Raw genomic sequence first — 20,419 nt, 5'->3', positions numbered from 1 at the left:
ATCATCTGCTTCAGAATCTGTGCTAAAATCTCAGCTTGTAGATATTAGGTTGCGACAAGACTGCAGCAAAGGGCTGGAATAAGGATAAAGGGCTGGAATAATGAACCAGGCACAGAAAGTCAAACACTACATACTCACATGAAATCTAAAAAAGTTGATCTCATAGAAGTAGAGAGTAGAATAGCAGTTATCAGAGGCTGGGGGTGGGAGGTGGGCAGGGCTAGGGAGATGTGCTGAATAGGCCAGAGGATACATAATTACAGTTAGATATGAGGTATAAATTCAAGAGGGTAAAGTGATTATAGTTAATGACAATATATTGTACTCTTGAAAAATGAAAAGACAGTGAATGTTGAGGGCTCTCCCACCAAAAATGATAACTGTGTGAGGTAATGCACTTGTTAATTAGCTAGAGTTAACCATTTCACAATGTATATGCACCTGGAAACATCATCTTGCACATGATCAGTGCATACACTGTTATCTGTCAAATTTAACAACAACAAAAAAAGAATACGATCAGTTCAAGAGAAGTCCTGCAAGCTCCTCTGGAAAAGTTATACTATACTCTGCAGGCAATAAGACTTATAGAAGATTCGGAACAAGCAGGTGACTTGATGGATACAGTGATGGGAATCTTATGGGATGTTAGATAGCCTGGAAATGGGAGAGTGATACAGAGGAAGGGAGATCAGGTTGGCAGTGTAATATAACAGAAAGAATCCTTGGAATAGAGTCAAAAGAAATGGATTCTGTTCCTACTTTTCCAGCTGTGGGAGCTCAGGCAGCTTATTTAAGCTATTGGGGTTTAATTTCCCCCACCTAAAAAATAAGGCATCATTACCAAACTGGGTCAAGTTCTGCCAGCACTGAGACGATGTGCTAGAATTCTACTTTTTGCATTAAGTAATACAAGCTTAGGATGATGAAGGGTAAAATTAGCAGTGGTGGTGACAGAATGTAGAGGAAGGAAAGGTGTGGAAGAGATTCAGAAGGTTGAAATGACAGGGTTTAATGAATAATTCCATGTGAGGGAACACAAGCAGGAGAGGAACCCAACTGATTTTGAGTTTATCCTGGGATGCTATGATTCCGGTAGTACTAAAAGTAGGGATTGGTTTGGGAGAAAGGCGGTGAGAACAGTTTAAATAATATTGAGTAAAAACTGAAAATGAATCATTGTGTGCAGGCCTGGACCAGGGGCAGAAAAGAAGGGATCATAAAGTTGAGAATGGCCCTTACCTTCGACCAGTCTCCTACAGCTAGGTGAGGAGGACAGTCTGTTCTGGCACAGGACTTATGAGACGATGCCTTGGGTCCTTGGCACAATTCGTCGGAGAGATTCAAAAAGCTGCCATCTGTTAACAGCTGCCGACATGTGACTCTGCGCTTCTGAGTCCCCCCGCCACATGTCCTGGAACACTAAGAAGATAGGAGGAGGTGAGCCAGTGGGCATAGCCCACTTTGTGTCAGTGCAAGGCAGGCATGGTGGCCACAGAGTCACCAGTCTGTCATACCTGCTGCCATTCTTCAATATGCCAGCCAGGAGGGCAATCAAATTGATTGCATGCTTGTAAGGCATGCGGCTTCTCATCTCTGCATTCCTCAGGAGGGGCAGGGGATTCCTCTGGGTGCAGGCAGAACACATCTCGGGTCTGAGTTCCAACACCACAGGTAGCTGAGCAGGGGCCCCAAGAGCCCATGTGCCACCTGTCCCAAAAACCGAGAGGGGGAAGTTGAACTATCCAATGAGACAATGTGCACCCATGAGAGCATGAACAATTTCAAGTTCTTCTCTGGACTTCCAAACGTCACACTCAGTATACAGATTCTACAGCCACTGAGTCTCCATCAATTTATGCAATTAAAAAGTAGAAATACAGTGTTTAAAAGCAAGAAATGTCAGGCGAGTATTTAAACATTTTATCCGCTTGGAAAGGTCCAGAGTAAAAAGAAGCAGATTTGTTCCCATCATGTCCTACTACCATATATCAAAAATAAAATCTTGGTTTTGTTTTGAATAGAGTCCCAAGGCAATGATGATTTATATATTTGTCAAAAGAAATTTTAAATGCTTAAAAATACACTTCAGGAAATCTTCACGGCACCTGGATTCATTATTTGGAATATCCCTAAGAAAATTCTTTTTTGTTATGATTGGATTTACAACATATATATAATGTGATTCCTTTCCAATAAGATCCTGGAAAAACCCGTTTTTCTCATGAAACATCTGTAAAAATGAAAAACCAGGGCAGCTGCTTTCAATACATATTTCTAAGTTGCCTTCAGGGGAGAATCTCCCAATTTACACACCTACCAGAAACATACAAGAATGCTTAGTAGCCTAATTTTCTATCCCCATAAAACACTGGAGAATTTTTTCAAAAAGTCTCTCTGTCCATCTGATTGGTGAAAAATTATATATTATGATTATTTTAGTTTTTATTTAATTATGAGTAAATATGAATTCTTTACTAGTTACTGTAGAGATACATTATGAGGAAACAATTTAAAATGCATAAAATGTACTTAAAAGGATACTGGCGCCAGAGTAGTTCATAATAGCAACAAAATCAAATTTTGCAAAATGGAAGATTATCTAAATATTTAACAATAAAGGGCAAAATAAATAATTGTCCATTCATACAGCACAATTCTATCCACCATTAAAATAATATAGTAGATGTATAGTTACTGACATAGAAATACACTCATGATATATTTTTATTAGGAAAAAAAAGCAGGTCATAAAAGCGGGTCATATGCATATAGAGTATAATCCTATATTTTATGCATTTATAGAGGCATGCAGAAAAAATTCTGGATAATTATACCTCAAAATGTTAAAAGTGATGACCTCGAAGTGATAGGATTTTTATTTTCTTTATTTTTTTTATTGTAATAAGCATTCATTATCAGAAAAAATAAGTTAGTTCTCTGAAAAAAGTAGTGTTTATCTAAAGGTGATTTTCAGTTTTTCTCATTTCTAAAGTTTTATAATAAATATGTTTTACTGTGCAAATAAGGGGAAAATGAAAACTAAAGAAACACTATTCAAAACAAATATAACGGGACAAAAAGAGTAAAATTTTTATTTATAAAGAAAAAATTTTACAATGAAGATATGTAATAATCATACAAGTATGGAGATTGAAAAGAACAAATATGTATGAGCTGTCAGATATAGGAAAAATGGACAGAAATATAATTTTAAAATTTAAAAGCTTTAAAATACTTCTCTAAGCCCTTGGCATATTGAGAAGCAAACGTTAATAAGAATATAAAAGATTTAATAATACATTTGAAAATATTGATGAAATAGATAACTACAAAAGTTCCATTAAAAAAAGGGAGTGGACCCTGGTAGATTTGTGGTCAAATTCCTACAAATTTTCAAAAACAGGTGAATTCCCATATTATTGTAAATGTTCCAAAGTAAAAAAGATTAAAATATTTTAATGCATCTTATGAACATAGCAAAAACCTGAGCACAAAATCTGACAAACTATAGAAAGAAAAACAATTTTTACATCTTATTATATATCCCAAATTCTAAATAAAAGTATAAATCTTAAGTCAAATAGAAGCAAGTTAATCAAGATATTAATACAGAGTATATGCTGTGGACTGAATGTTTGCATCCTCCCCAAATTCATATGTTGAAGCCCCATCTCCCAACGTGATGGTATTTGGAGATGGGGCCTTTGGGAGGTAATTAGGATTAGATGGGGTCATAAGAGTGGGGCCCTCATAATAGGATTAGTGCCTTTATAAAAAGAGACACCAGTGAGCTTGCTCTCTCTCCACCATGTAAGAACACAGTGAGAAGTCAGCTGTCGGAAAGTCAGGAAAAGAGCCCTCACCAGAAATGAAACCCTGCTGGACTTTGATCTTGAACAGCCTCCAGAACTGTGGAAAAATAAAGTTCTGTTGTTTAAACCACCCAGACTATGGTATTTTGTTAGGGCAGCTTGAGCTGACTAATATGGTATGTTTTCTGACCACAGTGGAACTAAATTAGATAATCCCCAAATATGTAGAAATTATGCAATAACTCCTAAATTACCCATGGGCCAAAGAAGAAATCACAGTGGAAATTAGATAGTATTTTTAAATGAATGTTAATAAAAATGATAAATGTCAAAATTTGTGGGATGCAGTGAAGCTATGATTAGAAGAAAATCAAGAGCCTTAAGTGCATATATTAAAAAGAAAGGCTGAAAATAATAATCTAAGCATCTATCTCAGGAAGTTAAAAAAGAACACCAATTAAACCCAGTGAGGTGGAATAAAGGAAACAGTAAAAATAAGAACAAAAATACATGAACTAGAAAGCAAAACAAAGTTGGTTCTTCAAAATACTAATAAAATTGATAATTTTTGATGAAGTATGAAGAAAAAAGAGAGAAGGCACAAATTACCAGTATCAGAAATTTAAGGGGGGGAATCTCAAAAATAATAAGAGTATAATAAGTGTATAATGAAAAATATTATGTCAATAAATTTCAAAATTTAAATGGACTAAAAAAAATTCCTACAAAAACCAACTCATCAAAATTAACACACAAATGGAGAGAAATTTGAACAATCCTATATCTATTAAATTAAATTTGTAATTTAAAATATTAAAAAAGTAAACTATAGTGTCAGATGGCTTCCTTGGTGAAATTCTACTAAACATTTAAGGCATAAATAATTCCAACCTTACATAACTCTCCAGAAAACATAAGAAGAGAGAAAACTTCCCAACTCATTTAAGCCAATGTCTCTCATAAACACAGATGTAAAAATCTTAAACAAAATTTTAGCAATCAAGTGATAAAGAGAAAAAGAATATTACAATTTGACCAAACTGGGTTTATTCAGGAAGGCAAAATTAGTTCAAACTTGGAAAACCAATCAGTGTGCATGATTTTAGCAAAATATAGGAGAAAAATCAGGTGATCATTTCAATAGAGGCAGAAAAATATTTGCTAAGTTTCAACACATATTCTTTATAAAAATGTTCTTAATCTGAATAACTACATCCAAAAAACCATATAGGTGGGGGGATGGAGGGGTAGAAGAGGGCAGGAGAATAGAGCAAGACAGCTAATAGAGTTCCCCTCTTTTACAAAAAATAGCAACGACAGTTAAAGAAAGACACAAGGGTAAAGACATACAAAATAAACACCTCTGTCAACCAGAAATCAAATAAAAACACACAGTGCAAAAGCACTAAGAAAATGATTAAACAGAATATGTGATTGTTTGAATGTATTGAGAGGATATTTAAACTCTGGTAGACATTTTGAGAGTAAGTTAATGATGGGATCATAGAAATTAAGGAAACCATAAAAGATTAAGGCAAGTATCAACTTCAGAGAAAACAAAAACTTAAAAATGAAAATGCAAGCATAGTAAAATATTAAATATCTCAGTTGTGCCATGCTCCTTTTAAAAAAATAACGCTTTATTAAGATATAGTTTACATACCATAAAATTTACCCTTTAAAAGTATCCCTTCGTGAATACGACCCCAAAAGCACGGGCAACCAAAGGAAAAATAAACAAATGGGATTATATCAAACTAAAAAGCTTCTGCACAGCAAAAGAAACAATTAAAAGAGTTAAAAGACAACCAACAGAGTGGGAGAAAATATTTGCAAAATATACATCTGACAAAGGATTAATATCCAGAATATATAAGGAACTCAAACAACTTTACAAGAAGAAAACAAGCAACCCAATTAAAAAATGGGCAAAAGAGCTAAGTAGGCATTTCTCTAAGGAAGATATCCAAATGGCCAACAGACATATGAAAAAATGCTCAACATCACTCAGCATCCGGGAAATGCAAATCAAAACCACATTGAGATACCATCTAACCCCAGTTAGGATGGCTAAAATCCAAAAGACTATGAACGATAAATGCTGGCGAGGCTGCGGAGAAAAAGGAACTCTCATACATTGTTGGTGGGACTGCAAAATGGTGCAGCCTCTATGGAAAATGGTATGGAGGTTCCTGAAACAATTGCAAATAGATCTACCATACGACCCAGCCATCCCACTGTTGGGAATATACCCAGAGGAATGGAAATCATCAAGTCGAAGGTATACCTGTTCCCCAATGTTCATCGCAGCACTCTTTACAATAGCCAAGAGTTGGAACCAGCCCAAATGCCCATCATCAGATGAGTGGATACGGAAAATGTGGTACATCTACACAATGGAATACTACTCAGCTATAAAAACGAATGAAATACTGCCATTTGCAACAACATGGATGGACCTCGAGAGAATTATATTAAGTGAAACAAGTCAGGCACAGAAAGAGAAATACCACATGTTCTCACTTATTGGTGGGAGCTAAAAATTAATATATAAATTCACACACACACATACACACATACACACACAAACGGGGGGGGGGGGAAGAAGATATAACAACCACAATTATTTGAAGTTGATACAACAAGCAAACAGAAAGGACATTGTTGGGGGGGAGGGGGGGAGGGAGAAGGGAGGGAGGTTTTGGTGATGGGGAGCATTAATCAGCTACAATGTATATCGACAAAATAAAACTTAAAAAAAAAAAAAAAAAAAAAAAGTATCCCAGTGCTCCTTTTAAGAAACAGCTCTTGCCTGGTTCTGGACCAGATACTAATCACCTGACTGTGGTGGAACACCTGACCGTGATCCATCAGATGACCATGTGACTAAGCTGCTCATCATGAAGTAGACATGTTCTGATCCGCAAAGTCATGCAGTTAGATGGAACCAGCAGTAGCCTACCATGGAGTAGAGGTGGTAGGTTGGACCAGGCACTGATGGTGAGTGCGTCATTATAAAAGCTCTAGTGATGGTAATGGCCACACATGCCCAGAAATACCTAACCAGACACCACCTTGGTATGACATTAGTTGTGTTTTCCTTCAGTCTAACCTCCCATGGTTCCTATCAATTTTATGAACTTAGTTTTCCAGTCTTTCTGCTCTTCTTGTGGACCACCCAATATCTTTCCAATAAATTCATTTTTAGCTTAAGTTAGCCAGAATTAATTTATACTGATTGCACCTCGGAGCCCTGATTGATAAAAGGAGATTCAAGTTGTGGATTTTTTTTTTTTAATTCTATAAATTTTACAAATTTAATTAACATGCAGAAAGACTAAATGAATATGTAAAGTAGTACTTTTGTTCATTTAGCAATTACTCTTAAATGTTAACATACATAAATATAAATGTCTATAACAAAGTCTACAATTATTCAGTGTCTCTATCCTTTCACTGATCAAGAAGTTCTTAGCAATCTTGAACTACTCTCATCTCTTACTGTTTAGAATTGTTTTTCCTGACTTTTCCACACTTCTTATTTTAATTATGTCCTATTTTTTTGTGAGTGTTGATTTTATTTGCTATACTTTTTATTCTATTTTCCCCTCTGCTACCTCTTATTCTTAGGGTTGCCCTTGGAATTTTAAAAGGCCTATTTAACAACTCAGGAATTAAAATCATTTCCATCTTCACAAATAGCACAAGAGGCTTTTTAAAGCACATTAACTCCAATCAACCCCTCTGAGTTTTACAAGGCCTTGTTGACCAATATTTGCTTCTTTTTTCAAACCCATAAATCAGATATTATTACTGCTTTTCACAGTCAATGACTTTTTTTTTAGATTAACCATCTTTACATTCTGCTTTGCTCTTCATTCTTATATCGCAGACCTTCCTTCTGGTATCATTTTCCTGCTTAATGAATGTGTTCTTTAAAATTGTCTTTAGTGAAAGTTTGCTCATAGGAAAGTCTCCTGTTTTTGTTCACCTAGAATACCAAACATAATCGTAGCTAATGTTTATTAATTACTTACTATGTGCCAAGCTCTTTTTAAGTATTCCATACATTTAAAAAGCATAAAAAGTATAACCCTTTTTATTCTCATATAACCTTATCATAAGGCTTTAGTTTGCTTACCCCTGCTGTATCCTTAGATACTACTACAATCTGAAAATATCTATATTTCATCCTTGAAATATGGTTTCACTATACAATTTTAGGCTGACAGTTATTTTTTTCTGAGCCATTTGAATATTTCATTATTTCCAACGGAAAGAAAACTGTCAGTTTTTGTCATTTTTGTTTCCTCCTGTGGATCTTTTCTCTGGTTGATTTTAAAATTTTCCATTTTTGGAGTTCAAAGGATTTAACAACAATAAATCTGGATGTGTACTTTTTTTTTTTCCTGCTTGGGATTTGTTGTGACTTCAGATTTTTAGAACTCATATTTTTTATAAGTTCTGAAATATTCTCAGCTATTATATAATTGAATGTTAACTCTATTGTTTTCTTTCTGTAACTCCATTGAGATATATGATAAACCTCAATATTTTCTCTGTATCTCTTATTTCTTGTGCATATTTTACATATCTCATTTACTCTCTGTGCTTTATTCTGGGTAATTTCTTCAGCTCTGTCCTCCAGTTTACCTGATTACCCTAGTCCCTAACTTTTACATTTCAATGATTCTATTTTTAAACTTCTAGATAGTCTATTAGGTTGAATTGCCAATGTGCAGGTACTTCAAAAAGTTCATGGAAGGACTCATATTATCTTTTAATTCCATTTTCCCACAAATTGTTTTACATTTACCATTTCTGACTAATCAAATTGGAAGTTTCATATGGTTCAACCTAATATTTGGTTCTTTAAAAAAAATCTTCCAGGTATTTTTGATAGTTTATTGTCCCTAGCTTAGGTTTTCAATTTCTTGTTTTACATATTTAAATATTTAATACAAACAAAACATATTTTATATTCTCCACTGGATAATTCCAATATTTGATGCTCCGTGTATCTGATTCTGTTGTCCCAACCTCCTGACACAGACTCTCACACATTGTTGCTTTGTGAGTTTTTTTGATTTTTGATTATGAGCTTATACTCATTAAGTCTTCATGGGAATTTTAAGGTGTGGGTAGAAGATACATTCCCCCGACACAGGATTTTGCATTACCTCTGTCAAGACCAATGTGAATTAGTTTTTTTGATCACATAGTTAGAGTGAATATAAACCCCACTACTATATGAAGGTCCATTTGTAGTTTTTAGATTCTCAGGGGAGCCTTTTTGATTCCTTCTATTTAGAGGCAAAGCCAAGACAGATAGTTTTCCTTGCACTCTTTATGGGATGGATTCTTTTTTGTCTAATTTGCCTTTTCACGGAGGTAGACCCTGGCTTTGTATGGGGATGTCCATTCTATTCCCTACCTTCTGCAGGTCAAGGACTTGTCTGTTTGTCAGGCAAAAATTATGAGAGCCAGAAAGTCTGGGTTACTGGGACTGGCAGCTGTCCCCACGGAGGCACTAACTTTAACACTGGGTTACCACTCTAGATTCATGCTTCAGCTTGTTTTGGGCTTCTGAAGACTTCCTTCACTTTCTTATAAGCTTAGTTCTGCATTCCAAGCTTTGTTTTACAGTGTTTTAGAAGTTTTTAGCAGAAGGGCTTTCAGGATATCTAGTCCATCACATGGCTAGAAATGGATACACGTTCATTTGCACACTTGACATAATAGTTCAGCAAATTTAGTTCTAGGTTGATCATAATTTTCCTTCAGTACCCAGAAGATATTATTTCTTTGTATTCTGGAAACTCCAGTTATTGATAAATTGTTTGTAGTTCACCTGTTTTTCACGTCTGGTAGCGTTTAAGATTTTCTTGTCATGTCTGATTTTCTGCAGTTTCAGTATTACATATCTATCTGGGGATTTATTTTCATTTATCTCTCTTAATACTAGAAGTGGATATTTTTCTCAAGTTTTTTATCTTGCTTCTCTGATATTACCTCCATATTTATTAACTTTATTCCATTTCCTAAAGCTTCAACTTTCTGTGCTTTGATTTGATTTCCTCAGCACAATCTTCAAGTTGTCTATAATTTATTCTTTATTTCACTGACTTTTCTCATTTCTAAGTTTTCTGTTTCTTTTTAATACAACCTATTCTTACTATACTTCTGCCTATTTCTATTTCATAATTTCCAGTTCTTTATATGATATTATTTATTAATTTATATCTCCAAAGATCCTAATAACACTTAAAGTCTTTTTCAGATTATTCTTGTGTTTTGATCTCATCTGGAGTGAATTCCTCTTTCAACTGTAGAATCTGTTGACTATTTTTGTTAGTATTAGATTTCTTCATATGATTTGGGATTTTATTTTTCAGGCTCAATTTGAAGTGAGTAGGGGGGATTCTCTTTCTCCACCTCCCTTTATCCTTTTCTCTGTCTCTGAACTCTCCCTGTCAACAGTTTTGTTTGTCTCCATCTAGCCCTCTAGGGTCTCCTGTCCAGAACCTGGTCTTACATGGACAACATGGCACAGAAGTACTATAAGAACACTGAAGATCCCATCACAGGTAGGTAGGGGCTGTGTGTGGTCACAGTTCTCTATTTATGTCTGTCTTCCATTTCCCCAGGTGAGCAGCCTTATATAAACAATGGCTTCAGGCTGTAATCAGCAGCAGCTTTTTTCTGCTTCCTTTTACAAAGCAGCAGCAAACCTGGTTCCTTTCTCATGAATCACAAGGAAGACGTTCAGTGCCTACTGTCCATGGAAACTGAACTGTCATTTGCCCCAACTGCTTTGAAGCCTCAAGCCCCAAGGACCACAGGTCCAGTTCCACTTCCATTCCTTTCCTAGCCCAGGCAGTTGTTTTCATGATTTTACCCTTGGGATGTCATTTTAATTTCCTCTTTTTATACTGCATCTATCATTGACCTATATTTGGAGCAGAATGTGACGTTACAACACCATCTTAATTAGAAGTCTATTAACTAGACTATAATTGGTTATATCTAAATTCCAGGAGCTTCGGATGTGAGAGAAGTCCTCAACAGTAGATAGGTCATATTTTGATGACAATTGGATTGCATGGCTAAATAATTAGAAGGCTTCTGTTTCACTGTTGAAACAATTCATCTTAAATATGTAAGTTATTTGGAGTGACTTCAGGATGAAGCTAGAAGAATCAAGCAGAGTTACAAGAGACTTGCAACTATTTTTATTCAGGGAATAGGTAACAATTTCTCATTAAGACAGTGAACTAATTACAGATTTTCTTTTTAATTCAAGAAGTGAGTAACATGTTGGTGCAGAAACACAACACTCTTGCCTCTTGCTTTCCTGCTTCCCTCTCTAACAGTGTTGACTCCTGTTAGAGAAGAAGGCTCTCCTCACACTCGTGGGACCATTATGTAACTCTGCATGTTTCTACAAGCTGATGGCTCTCTCCTGGAAAAAGCAAACTCCACAAATAGCAGACACTCAGCAGTTATAGGATAGACCAGGGGGAGTAACCCCATAAGAGCAAATAAACATATAATAACCCCCACCTTGGAGAGTCCAGGCTAATACATCAAACACATTTGCCTTTGGGTAAATAAAGATCCAGTGGCGGTCCAACCCAGTCTCCGTGGTAAGTTTCACCCTGGGGTGATATTTTACTGCTATTGCCCTTGGAGTCAGTAAATATTTGTATGGAAAATATTATGCAACACCCTGTTCCTGTTATTCCTACACCCCTGGTTTCTAGAACCTAAAACATTTTTGTAAACTTACCTTTATTTTGGCATCAGACCTTTGTCTCTGCTGGGTTTTTTCCAATATAATTCTCAACCTTCGAAAAGTTTATTAAATTTGTAACTCTGAAATGAGGAATAGTATTTCCTTTCACATAAAAACAGACTCTTAATTTTGCAAAGTGGCCAAGACATATTGTCTGCTCTATTATTCCTAGCTTGGAAGCTGTGTGGGCAAGAGACTGCTGAGGAAGGGAGTGTGCAAGAACTCTTGCTGGGGCACAGTAACGAGGCAGAGGGGATACTGCACACAGGCTGATGTGTGAATAAACCAGCATGTTTTCTTCGGCAGCCTTCAAAAACAGTCTCCAGACTTGTTAAATCTTGCTCTGGTTTTGGTATGCAAAGGAAGGAGAATGTTGCAAACTAAACTCAACCCTGCCTTGACCTCCTGGGCAGGTCAAGCAAAGGCTGTCATGCTCAGAACTAAAACCAACCCTGAGCATTTCACATTGCTTATGTGTGCACATGAGGATAACTGCAAAAGGACTAGGCAGAGTTTGAAGATGTGAGTGAAAAATGCAACTGGAAAGCACTACTCAAGAATGAGAGATTGCAGACTGGCTGGTTAGCTCACTTGGATGAGTGTGGTGTTATAACCGCAAGGTCAAGGGTTCGGATCCCTGTACTGGCCAGCTGCCAAAAAGAAAAAAAAAAAAAGATTGGAGAGGACTTAGTGATCATAAAGTCCAACATCTGTCTTCATTATTCCAATTAAGAAACTAGGTGCAGAGAGCTAAGAGACTTACCCGAGATTCCTTGAGAGAGGAGAAACTCGGGCTCTCACCCATGCTTCCTTTCCGTTTCCTGTTCTCTTCTGACTATAAAGAGTTCTTCTCTATCAAATGTCTCAGGTTAAGCTACTATTTCACATTTTGTTGAACTTCATTTTACAAGTGAGAAGTGAGCTCGTGATGACTTTTTTGGGAGAGAATTAACTTATTTCATGATAGAGAAGGGTCGCAGGCAGAAGGCACAGTATGTGCAAAGTCCAGAAGGAACGAATGAGAGTCAGCATGGGTTAGTCACAGTGAGTAACTTAGTGTGGCTGCTGAGCAAGTTCCTCAGGGTGATGTTGACGTTGTAACCCCCCCCCGTACCTGTGACTGTGATTTCATCTGGAAAAGGGTCTTTGCGGATGATCGAGTTAAAGGCAAGTCCTTGGAGTCGGTCCTAATTCAATATGAGTGGTGTCCTTATGAAAAGGGGAAATTTGGACACAGACATACAGAAGGAAAATGATATGAAACCACAAGGAGGATGCCATTCACAGGCTAAGGCATGCCCAAGACTACAGGTAGGAGAGGGAAGTGGAACAGATTCTCCCTCGTAGCCCTCAGAAGGAACCCACCCTGCTGATACCTGGATTTTGGACATCTAGTCTTCAGATCTGTGAGACAATAAATGTCTTTCTTTAAGCCAACTTAAGCTCAGTTTGTAGCACTTTGTTACGGCAGCCCCAGGAAATGAATACATATGCCAAAGTAAAAAATGTGGATTTTAATCCACAGGTAAAGAAAAGTCTTTGAAGGGTTGTACGTGGGAGGTTGACATGGTCACTGCAATTTACAAAGATAAAGATCTTCCATAGTTATACATGTGCCTGTGGACCAGAGCAGGAAACACAAAACACAAGAGGCAGCAGTTCATTTAGAAACGTTGAAACAGTTCAGGTAAAACACATGTGAGTTCAGGCAGAGGCAGTTAGACATGAGTAGGACAGATTTACAAAGTATTGAGAAGTAAATTATCAAGAATGCCAGGTCCACATTGTCAGAGAACTGAAACCAGAGAAGGCCACTTAATGGAATCTACTCTAAAAAGGGACTCAAATTTCATTATAAAGTGAGGAAAATGTTTGATCTGGACTTGTTCTTGAGAGGTTCAATTAAAAATTATAAAATAAACTTATCTAGTTTAAAGTAACTTAGATCAAACATAAATTCGGTTGTAATGGCAACTGTGTATACTAATTCTTACAATGAACAGAGAGTGAATTGTGAATTGTTTTGTATTTTGGCTTTTTTTTCCCCGGAGATAATCAAGATGATCATTCTGGCTGTCTTCGTTCTCAGAGCAAGAGCGTAAGTAACAGTTACTTTTACAAAAATAAAGTTGAGAGCTTCGTCATGTTCTCAGGGCCTCTGTTAGTCCTGTGACACGCAACTCATTCTCATCTGAACTGCCTTTCCTGCTGCCATCATTTTCATTTACTGTTTTATTTGTCACCTGGTTTACATTTGGCCCTGTCCTACCTCGTTGATGGTTTGGGCTAGAGAGAGAGGACAGAGCTCTGAGGAAGACTAGCTCTATGTCAATCTGGAACAATATTTAAACCTAGAAATAAAACATACCCCCAACATTTTGCATTGTATTTTCTCCTTTTTACTCTTCTTTGTTAATGGCTATGAGAATCTCATGCTTAGCCAAACTGTAGTCGTCATTTAAAGTTTGTGTGAATTCCAAACCATTTCTTTTACAGTTACCTTTCCAGAAAGAGAGTGCTGCCTAGTGTGAAGAAGGGGATGGGTAGGGAAGAGGCTCAAAGTCAGACCAGCACTGCAGGTAGTGTGATGTGTGGGCTCCTGCAGCTTCCATTTTGCAGTCTGGAAAAGGCAGAGTTTGGACTACATAGCATCTAATGGGAAACACTCCATATTTGGGCTTTGTTTATAGTATACGATTTATTTACTGTGTGCTCATGAGCAGGTCACCAACTACCTAAAATCCAAAATTCATGGGCTGGCCACTTAGCTCACTCGGGAGAGCATGATGCTGGTAACACCAAGGTCAAGGGTTCAGATCCCCATAAAGGGCAGCCACCAAAAAACAAACAAACAAACAAAAATGAAAAGCAAAATTCTGTTCTCATATACAGAAAACAAGAGCATTTATTCAGTATTTATTCATTACCACATTTCTGAAAGTATATAAGGTTATGAATAAGAACATTACTAGCTATTTTTCACCAAACAGAGACTTCTTATAGCAGTGAGGTTCAAATTTTGGTGCAGCAAAACAGCTGAGATAGCCCAGATACAAATAATTAACAAGTTCATTCTGGTGTTTAAAAACGGTACATAGAAAAGGACTTATGGATGGTGGAATCTTTAAAACACATCTGCAAAACCCTGGAGTAAAGGGGGGCAAGGTTGGAAAGCAGTATTTCTGAAGGATATTTTGAGCATTTCTGGAAAAGACAGCAAAGATACAATGATATTCATGGCTACAAATATAGGAACGAATTCAACTGTTTTGATGAATATTTTTGGTGTCATATAAACAGTAAAAAGGAAATGACAAGATTTATGGATTAGCATGGAGGCAGGCTTTAAAGGGGGGGTCTTCACATGGAATTGTGGTGAGCAGGGGATCTAGTTTAAAGAAATTTTTAAAAATATTTTAATTGATCTCACTGTCTTCACTCTTCTTCTCCCCATTTCAGGGTCTGAGTAATCTTTTTAAAATCTAAGTCTGATTTATCATTTACTTGCTCAAACCCTGCAATGGCTTTGCATTGACTCTCTGGATCATGTCCAAATGCTGACCCCGGCCCCTGCCCATGTCTGGGCTCATCTCATGGCACACTAATTTCCTTTCTGTCCAGTTCCTTGAATATCTTATCTCTTTCTTTCCTCAGGGCCTTTGCACATACTTTTCCCTCTATACTTCTCCTAGTCAATTCCCACTCATCTTTTAGATCTCAACTTATATAACTTCCCTGGAGAGGCCTTCTCTGACCACCTGCACCCAATGCCCCCTCCCCAAGCTCAAATTAATCTTGCTCTTGACACCCTGTTTTATTTATAGCATTGATTATCACTTAAGTTATATCCTTATTTATGCTTCTGTTTAACATCTGCCTCCTTCTCCATCCCAAGATTAAATTGAAGAAAACAGTTTAGAAAATGATTCCAGTTTCATGGGAAAATATGTTGAGAAATAAAACTATGTCCCCCCCCCCCCACACACACACCCCGAATATCCCATGTATATTACTCCTGTTTAGACAGGTAGTCATCTGTTTCTGTTTTCATCGTCTCAGGGGAGGGTTGGGGCAGGGGAGGAAGACAGAAACCCTGGCTTTTCTAAAAATACCTGATTCAGCATTTCCAATATGAGAGTAAGAAAAAACTGACACACGTAGGCAAGTAATTTGGATTACTAAGGTTTACACACTTAGAACAAGTGCAATTTTTCCAAAGATAAAAGGGTCATTCCAAGTGGATATATATAGTCAACACTCTAGGAAAGCTCTGGACACAACTTGACAAAGTGACTGTCCTGACCCACAGTTAGATCAAACCTTCCTAAAACACCTCCTATATCATCTCGTTTGTAATCTGTATTCTATCATGGATTACTCTGGAATGCAATTAAGCCTGGGGATGGGGGGGATTTATCAAGGAAGCGGATTTCTCTGTGCTGTTTCTGGGCCTCGCCTAGCCCACCAGGGTAAGTCTGTAGGCCCCTACTGCACCACCTCACCTAAGCACAGCAAGATGGCTTCAACACACACCAAGAAGTTCCCAGTATTCCATTCCCTTAGGCTACAATGGGAGTCAGAAATATGGTAATGGATACAAAACACTGTGTCCATGTCATTGCCGGTGTGATTTCTCCAAGGATGAGGCACACGCTGGAGCTGGCTACCTCCTGAGACAGTGCAAGATGGAGAACAAGACTCACAAGGAAAAGAGTGCCCATCTCCAGGATGCAGAGGGCCTGATTTCTAAGGTCACCTAACTCGTTTGATCCCCACCCTCACCGTCCTCATGCCATCAAAGCAGGAGATTTTATATCATAGCCAACAGATTTTACAGAATCAAAATCAGAAGGGTCAAGAGAATTCCAGAAGCACAACTTATTTCCTGAATAAACATAAAATACATTGATCCTATTCCAGTGTGGCAGGGGGACACAATAACCTCCCTCAATCATTCAGAGTCCTAGACACAGCAAAAGTTCCCTTTAGCAAACAAAGGTACCTCATTAGATGGGCAATATAATTACTATGAGGCAGGAAAGAGACTATGGCAAAGAAAGAGGGGAGTGATTGGGAATGGGCTATACATTTTTGGCACTTAATTGTTATTGCAGAAGAATGATGAAGAAAATAAAGGTAAAGGAGAGGGGAAGAAAAAGATTGAGGTCTACATATGAAAAGGTCTTGTAGGAGAAACCAATGATGCTGAGTTATAATCCTCTACAGCCAGCAACAACCAGGGACAGAGGACATGGGGACAGCCTACCTCCCTTCTGATAAAATTCCCCAGGATTTTACAAGGATTTAAGCAAGGAAGCAGATAAACTTTTCACTTTTAAGGTTAACCTTTCAGACCACGGAGACCAAAAACAAGTCACCCTCACCTGTTCTGTTGGGGCCTGTAACATTACACTGAACCATCTGAGATCCAAGGAAAGTCAATGGGAAAGGAAATAACCCATCGGTGTGAGTTCTAGGTAACAAATAGGAGATCACTCAGTCATTCAACAAATATGGATTAAGCACCTTCTGGGTACCACTGCTAACTCTACCTCAGATGCTGTGCGCTCTGATGGGGCACTAGGAGAAGTGCCCTTGAGGAGACAGGGAGAAGAGAACAAACCTGCTGGCTGCGTGGTTTTGCCAGCAGCAGGACAATTTACATTCATTCATGTTTGATGCAAACAGAAGTCAGGCTAAAGAGGATTCCTATTCATCATGGCTCCATTTTGCACAAGAATCTGGCTGGAGCATAACCTGAGTGCAGAAGAGAAAGCTCTGAAGCAGGTTTAGCTGATCTACCTTGGGTGAACTCGTGAGGCTCTATGCACAGGTGGGCTTCTCTGCAGGGGAGGGTATTACCATCCAGACATAGGATATTCCAAGAGCACAAGACAGCACATACCTGGGCGGGCAGGGTTCCGTGTTACAGGCCTGGATCATGGCTGGAGGACGGTGGACCATGTCACACAAGCTGTCATTGACGGTCTGCTTGGTCTGGACGTGTAAGCACACTATTATGGCTTCTTGATGGCCTGAAGGTTGGAAAAATTTTGAAAATTCAAATGACAGGATAACTTTTGTGGGGAAAAAATAGGGTCTTCAGTCTTGTCATTCTTAGGCCACTGCCCTTTTGACTATATCATGGGGCTGCAGGCTGCATTTCAGGGTACAACTGGGAGCAAACAGCTTCGCATTATCCAAGGTCTCCTCATCTCTGACATTCCCTCATTCACCTTTTACACTCAGTTCCTCTACTCCCTTTCTCCAAATCTACTCACCTGGAAACATTCAGGAGCATTCTGATTCCTCATCCACTCTCAGACTTATCTGCATCCCAAATGTACTCAAAGCTAGGAGTCCCCCAAATGAATTATCAAGGTGTTCCAAACACATACAATAGTTTCCCTAAGAGGAATTTTCATATCAGCTGCTAAAGAATAACATTTTCTCTATATCATTGTGTATGTGCTATATCTAATACACTGTTAACTTTTTAAAAAAATGTTCATTATGGTTTGAATTCCTATTCAACTACTACCATAATTAGCAATCTTTCCATTAGCAAAAACAATAGCAACACTTCCCATTGAGAAAATGTACAAAGTGCTTTCAGATATGTTATTTGAGCCCCAAATAATCTTGTGAGGTCAAAAGAATAATATCATCATCTCCATTGTCTAGTAGTAAGGAATATGAGGTTTAGAGAGAAATTAAGATAGATTCAAAACCAAAAAGTAAATTCCCTGCTTCCTAATTCAGTGGTCTTTCTTTTGTAGTCTAAGGATTCCAAAATGTAATATGGACAACCAGCTTCCAAAAGCAGTGACAGCTCCTTGTGCAAATATGAACTTTCACAGGCATGTTTTTTCTTTGAGGCCAGACAGGTCTGTCTGACCCCAAAGCCCATGCTTTCAACCATATTCTTTGTCTGTTGAGAAAAAAAATAATTATTGAGAAATCAGAATTGAATAAAACATAAATCAAACTTTTGGAAAAAATGAAATATAAACTGTAATAGCAACTGACTATGCTATTTGAAATATGCAAATATATTCAGTTTCATGCAAGAATGTGCATCTCATTATGTTACAAGGTTGTGGTTCTTTTTCCAAATGCCATGTTTCAATTCAGCCATTTTACAGTATTTTACAGAATGCACTATTGGCCAAAAATACTTATAAAATATATATTTGTGATGTTAAGTTCTGTCCAATCAATGTTCTCCTGCTGTCTTTGGTTGTAATTTTCTGTTCCCTGCCATGCATGGCAGGGTGCACTCTTAAATCTGCATGCCTCTTCCATGAACTTTAAAAATAAATACTGGTTAACTTGAGATATAAGGAGACATTGCTATAACTTAATAACTGTGGTTCTTATTTGCAAATATCAAAACTTCCTTAGTGACTTTATAGGGACATAAATGTTCTCTTTCTAGTGGTTTTATTTGTTTCAATTTGAGAAAAATCCAGTTATCTTTCAAATATATTATAGTAGTAATACAAATTCTTTTAGAAAAGATATTCAGAGAGTATTTTGAAACATTTTCTGGAAATTGAGTGGGTGGACCTTAAAGCATCATTTTAAGCATTTTGGATAGAATTTTACAATGCTGATGACATACTTTTCAGTCTTAAGCAAGTTTACTGAAAAGAATTCAAAAGTTTAATAGATAATTAAGGATATTTATTGAGGTAGAATGTGTTTTCCAATGATGGCCCACAAAATATCTCCTATCCCACATGTTGGTCCTACAATGTGACTGACACTTCTCACTTCGAGAGTTTCGATCAAACATTTATATTAAAAAATAAATGTAAAAACAAAAAAAGTTAAAAAAAACAAAAATGTTTAATTCATCTTATACTTAACAAGATTTAGGTAATAATTGCAACTATTCATTTAGAACATAAAAAATAAACCAAGCATTAAAATTTTGGTATAATTTTTCTAGTAAATCCCTTTTGTAGCTTGAGGCAGCGTCCTATACTTCACATTTAATTTTTGCAGTGTTTTCATAAAAGAGTCATTTTTTATCAAAACAATATATATATATATTTTTCAAACTTTCATCAAGAAATAATGATTAAACGGTAAAGACACAGACTCTAAGAGGGGAAGTAGAGTCAATAAATGAGGTAGTACACCGTTTTGTGTTGGTTGGTTAGTTTGAGTAGGGTTTCTGTCATTAGCAAACAAGAGTCCTGACTAGTTCAAAATGTCAAATAACATCACACACACACACACACACACACACACACGCACGCACGCACGCACGCACGCACAGAGTAAAAAATACCAGGAGCAATGAAGAAAATCTATAGTTAAAACCTCTGATGTGCCACCCAGTATTTAAAACACTAAGTTGTAAAATAAATATGAAAAAATAATTTGAATAAGAAAATCATGTTGATTCAATAATCAGATAGCCTTGAGCCCTAGAAATGGATACAGTATGCTCCTTTTAAGCACCCATGGAACATTAACAAAAATCAATCTCAAAAGAAGTAGAAAAAGCAATTGACAAAATTCAACATCCCTTCATAATAAGGACTCTCAACAAATTAGGTATAGAAGGAAAGTGTCTCAACACAATAAAAGCCATATATGACAAGCCCACCACCAACATCATCACAAATGTGGAAAAGTTGGAAGCTTTTCCTTAAGAACAGGAACAAGACGAGTATGCTCACTCTCACCACTCCTATTTAACATAGTATTGGAAATACTAGCCAGAGCAATCAGGCAAGAGAAAGAAATAAAGGACATCCAAATCAGAAAAGACAAAGTCAAATTGTCCCTGTTCACA

General features: G+C 37.1%; 1 protein-coding gene across 1 annotated transcript in view; it reads right to left on the bottom strand.

Moving 5' to 3' along the window:
- ADAMTSL3 (ADAMTS like 3) overlaps positions 1 to 20,419 on the bottom strand; it is a 345,110-nt gene that overhangs the window by 77,993 nt on the left and 246,698 nt on the right. The window contains exons 16-18 of the mRNA XM_063090639.1: positions 17,516 to 17,645; positions 1,518 to 1,710; positions 1,243 to 1,422 (exon numbers count right to left, since the gene is read on the bottom strand). Coding sequence (XP_062946709.1) covers positions 1,243 to 1,422; positions 1,518 to 1,710; positions 17,516 to 17,645 — 503 coding nt within the window. The remainder of the gene's footprint in view (positions 1 to 1,242; positions 1,423 to 1,517; positions 1,711 to 17,515; positions 17,646 to 20,419) is intronic.

This window comes from Cynocephalus volans, chromosome 3 (assembly GCF_027409185.1).
Source record: "Cynocephalus volans isolate mCynVol1 chromosome 3, mCynVol1.pri, whole genome shotgun sequence".
NCBI lineage: Eukaryota > Metazoa > Chordata > Mammalia > Dermoptera > Cynocephalidae > Cynocephalus > Cynocephalus volans.
The sequence above is the reverse complement of the archived record's forward strand: the minus strand, read 5'-3'. Positions and strand labels throughout refer to the sequence as shown.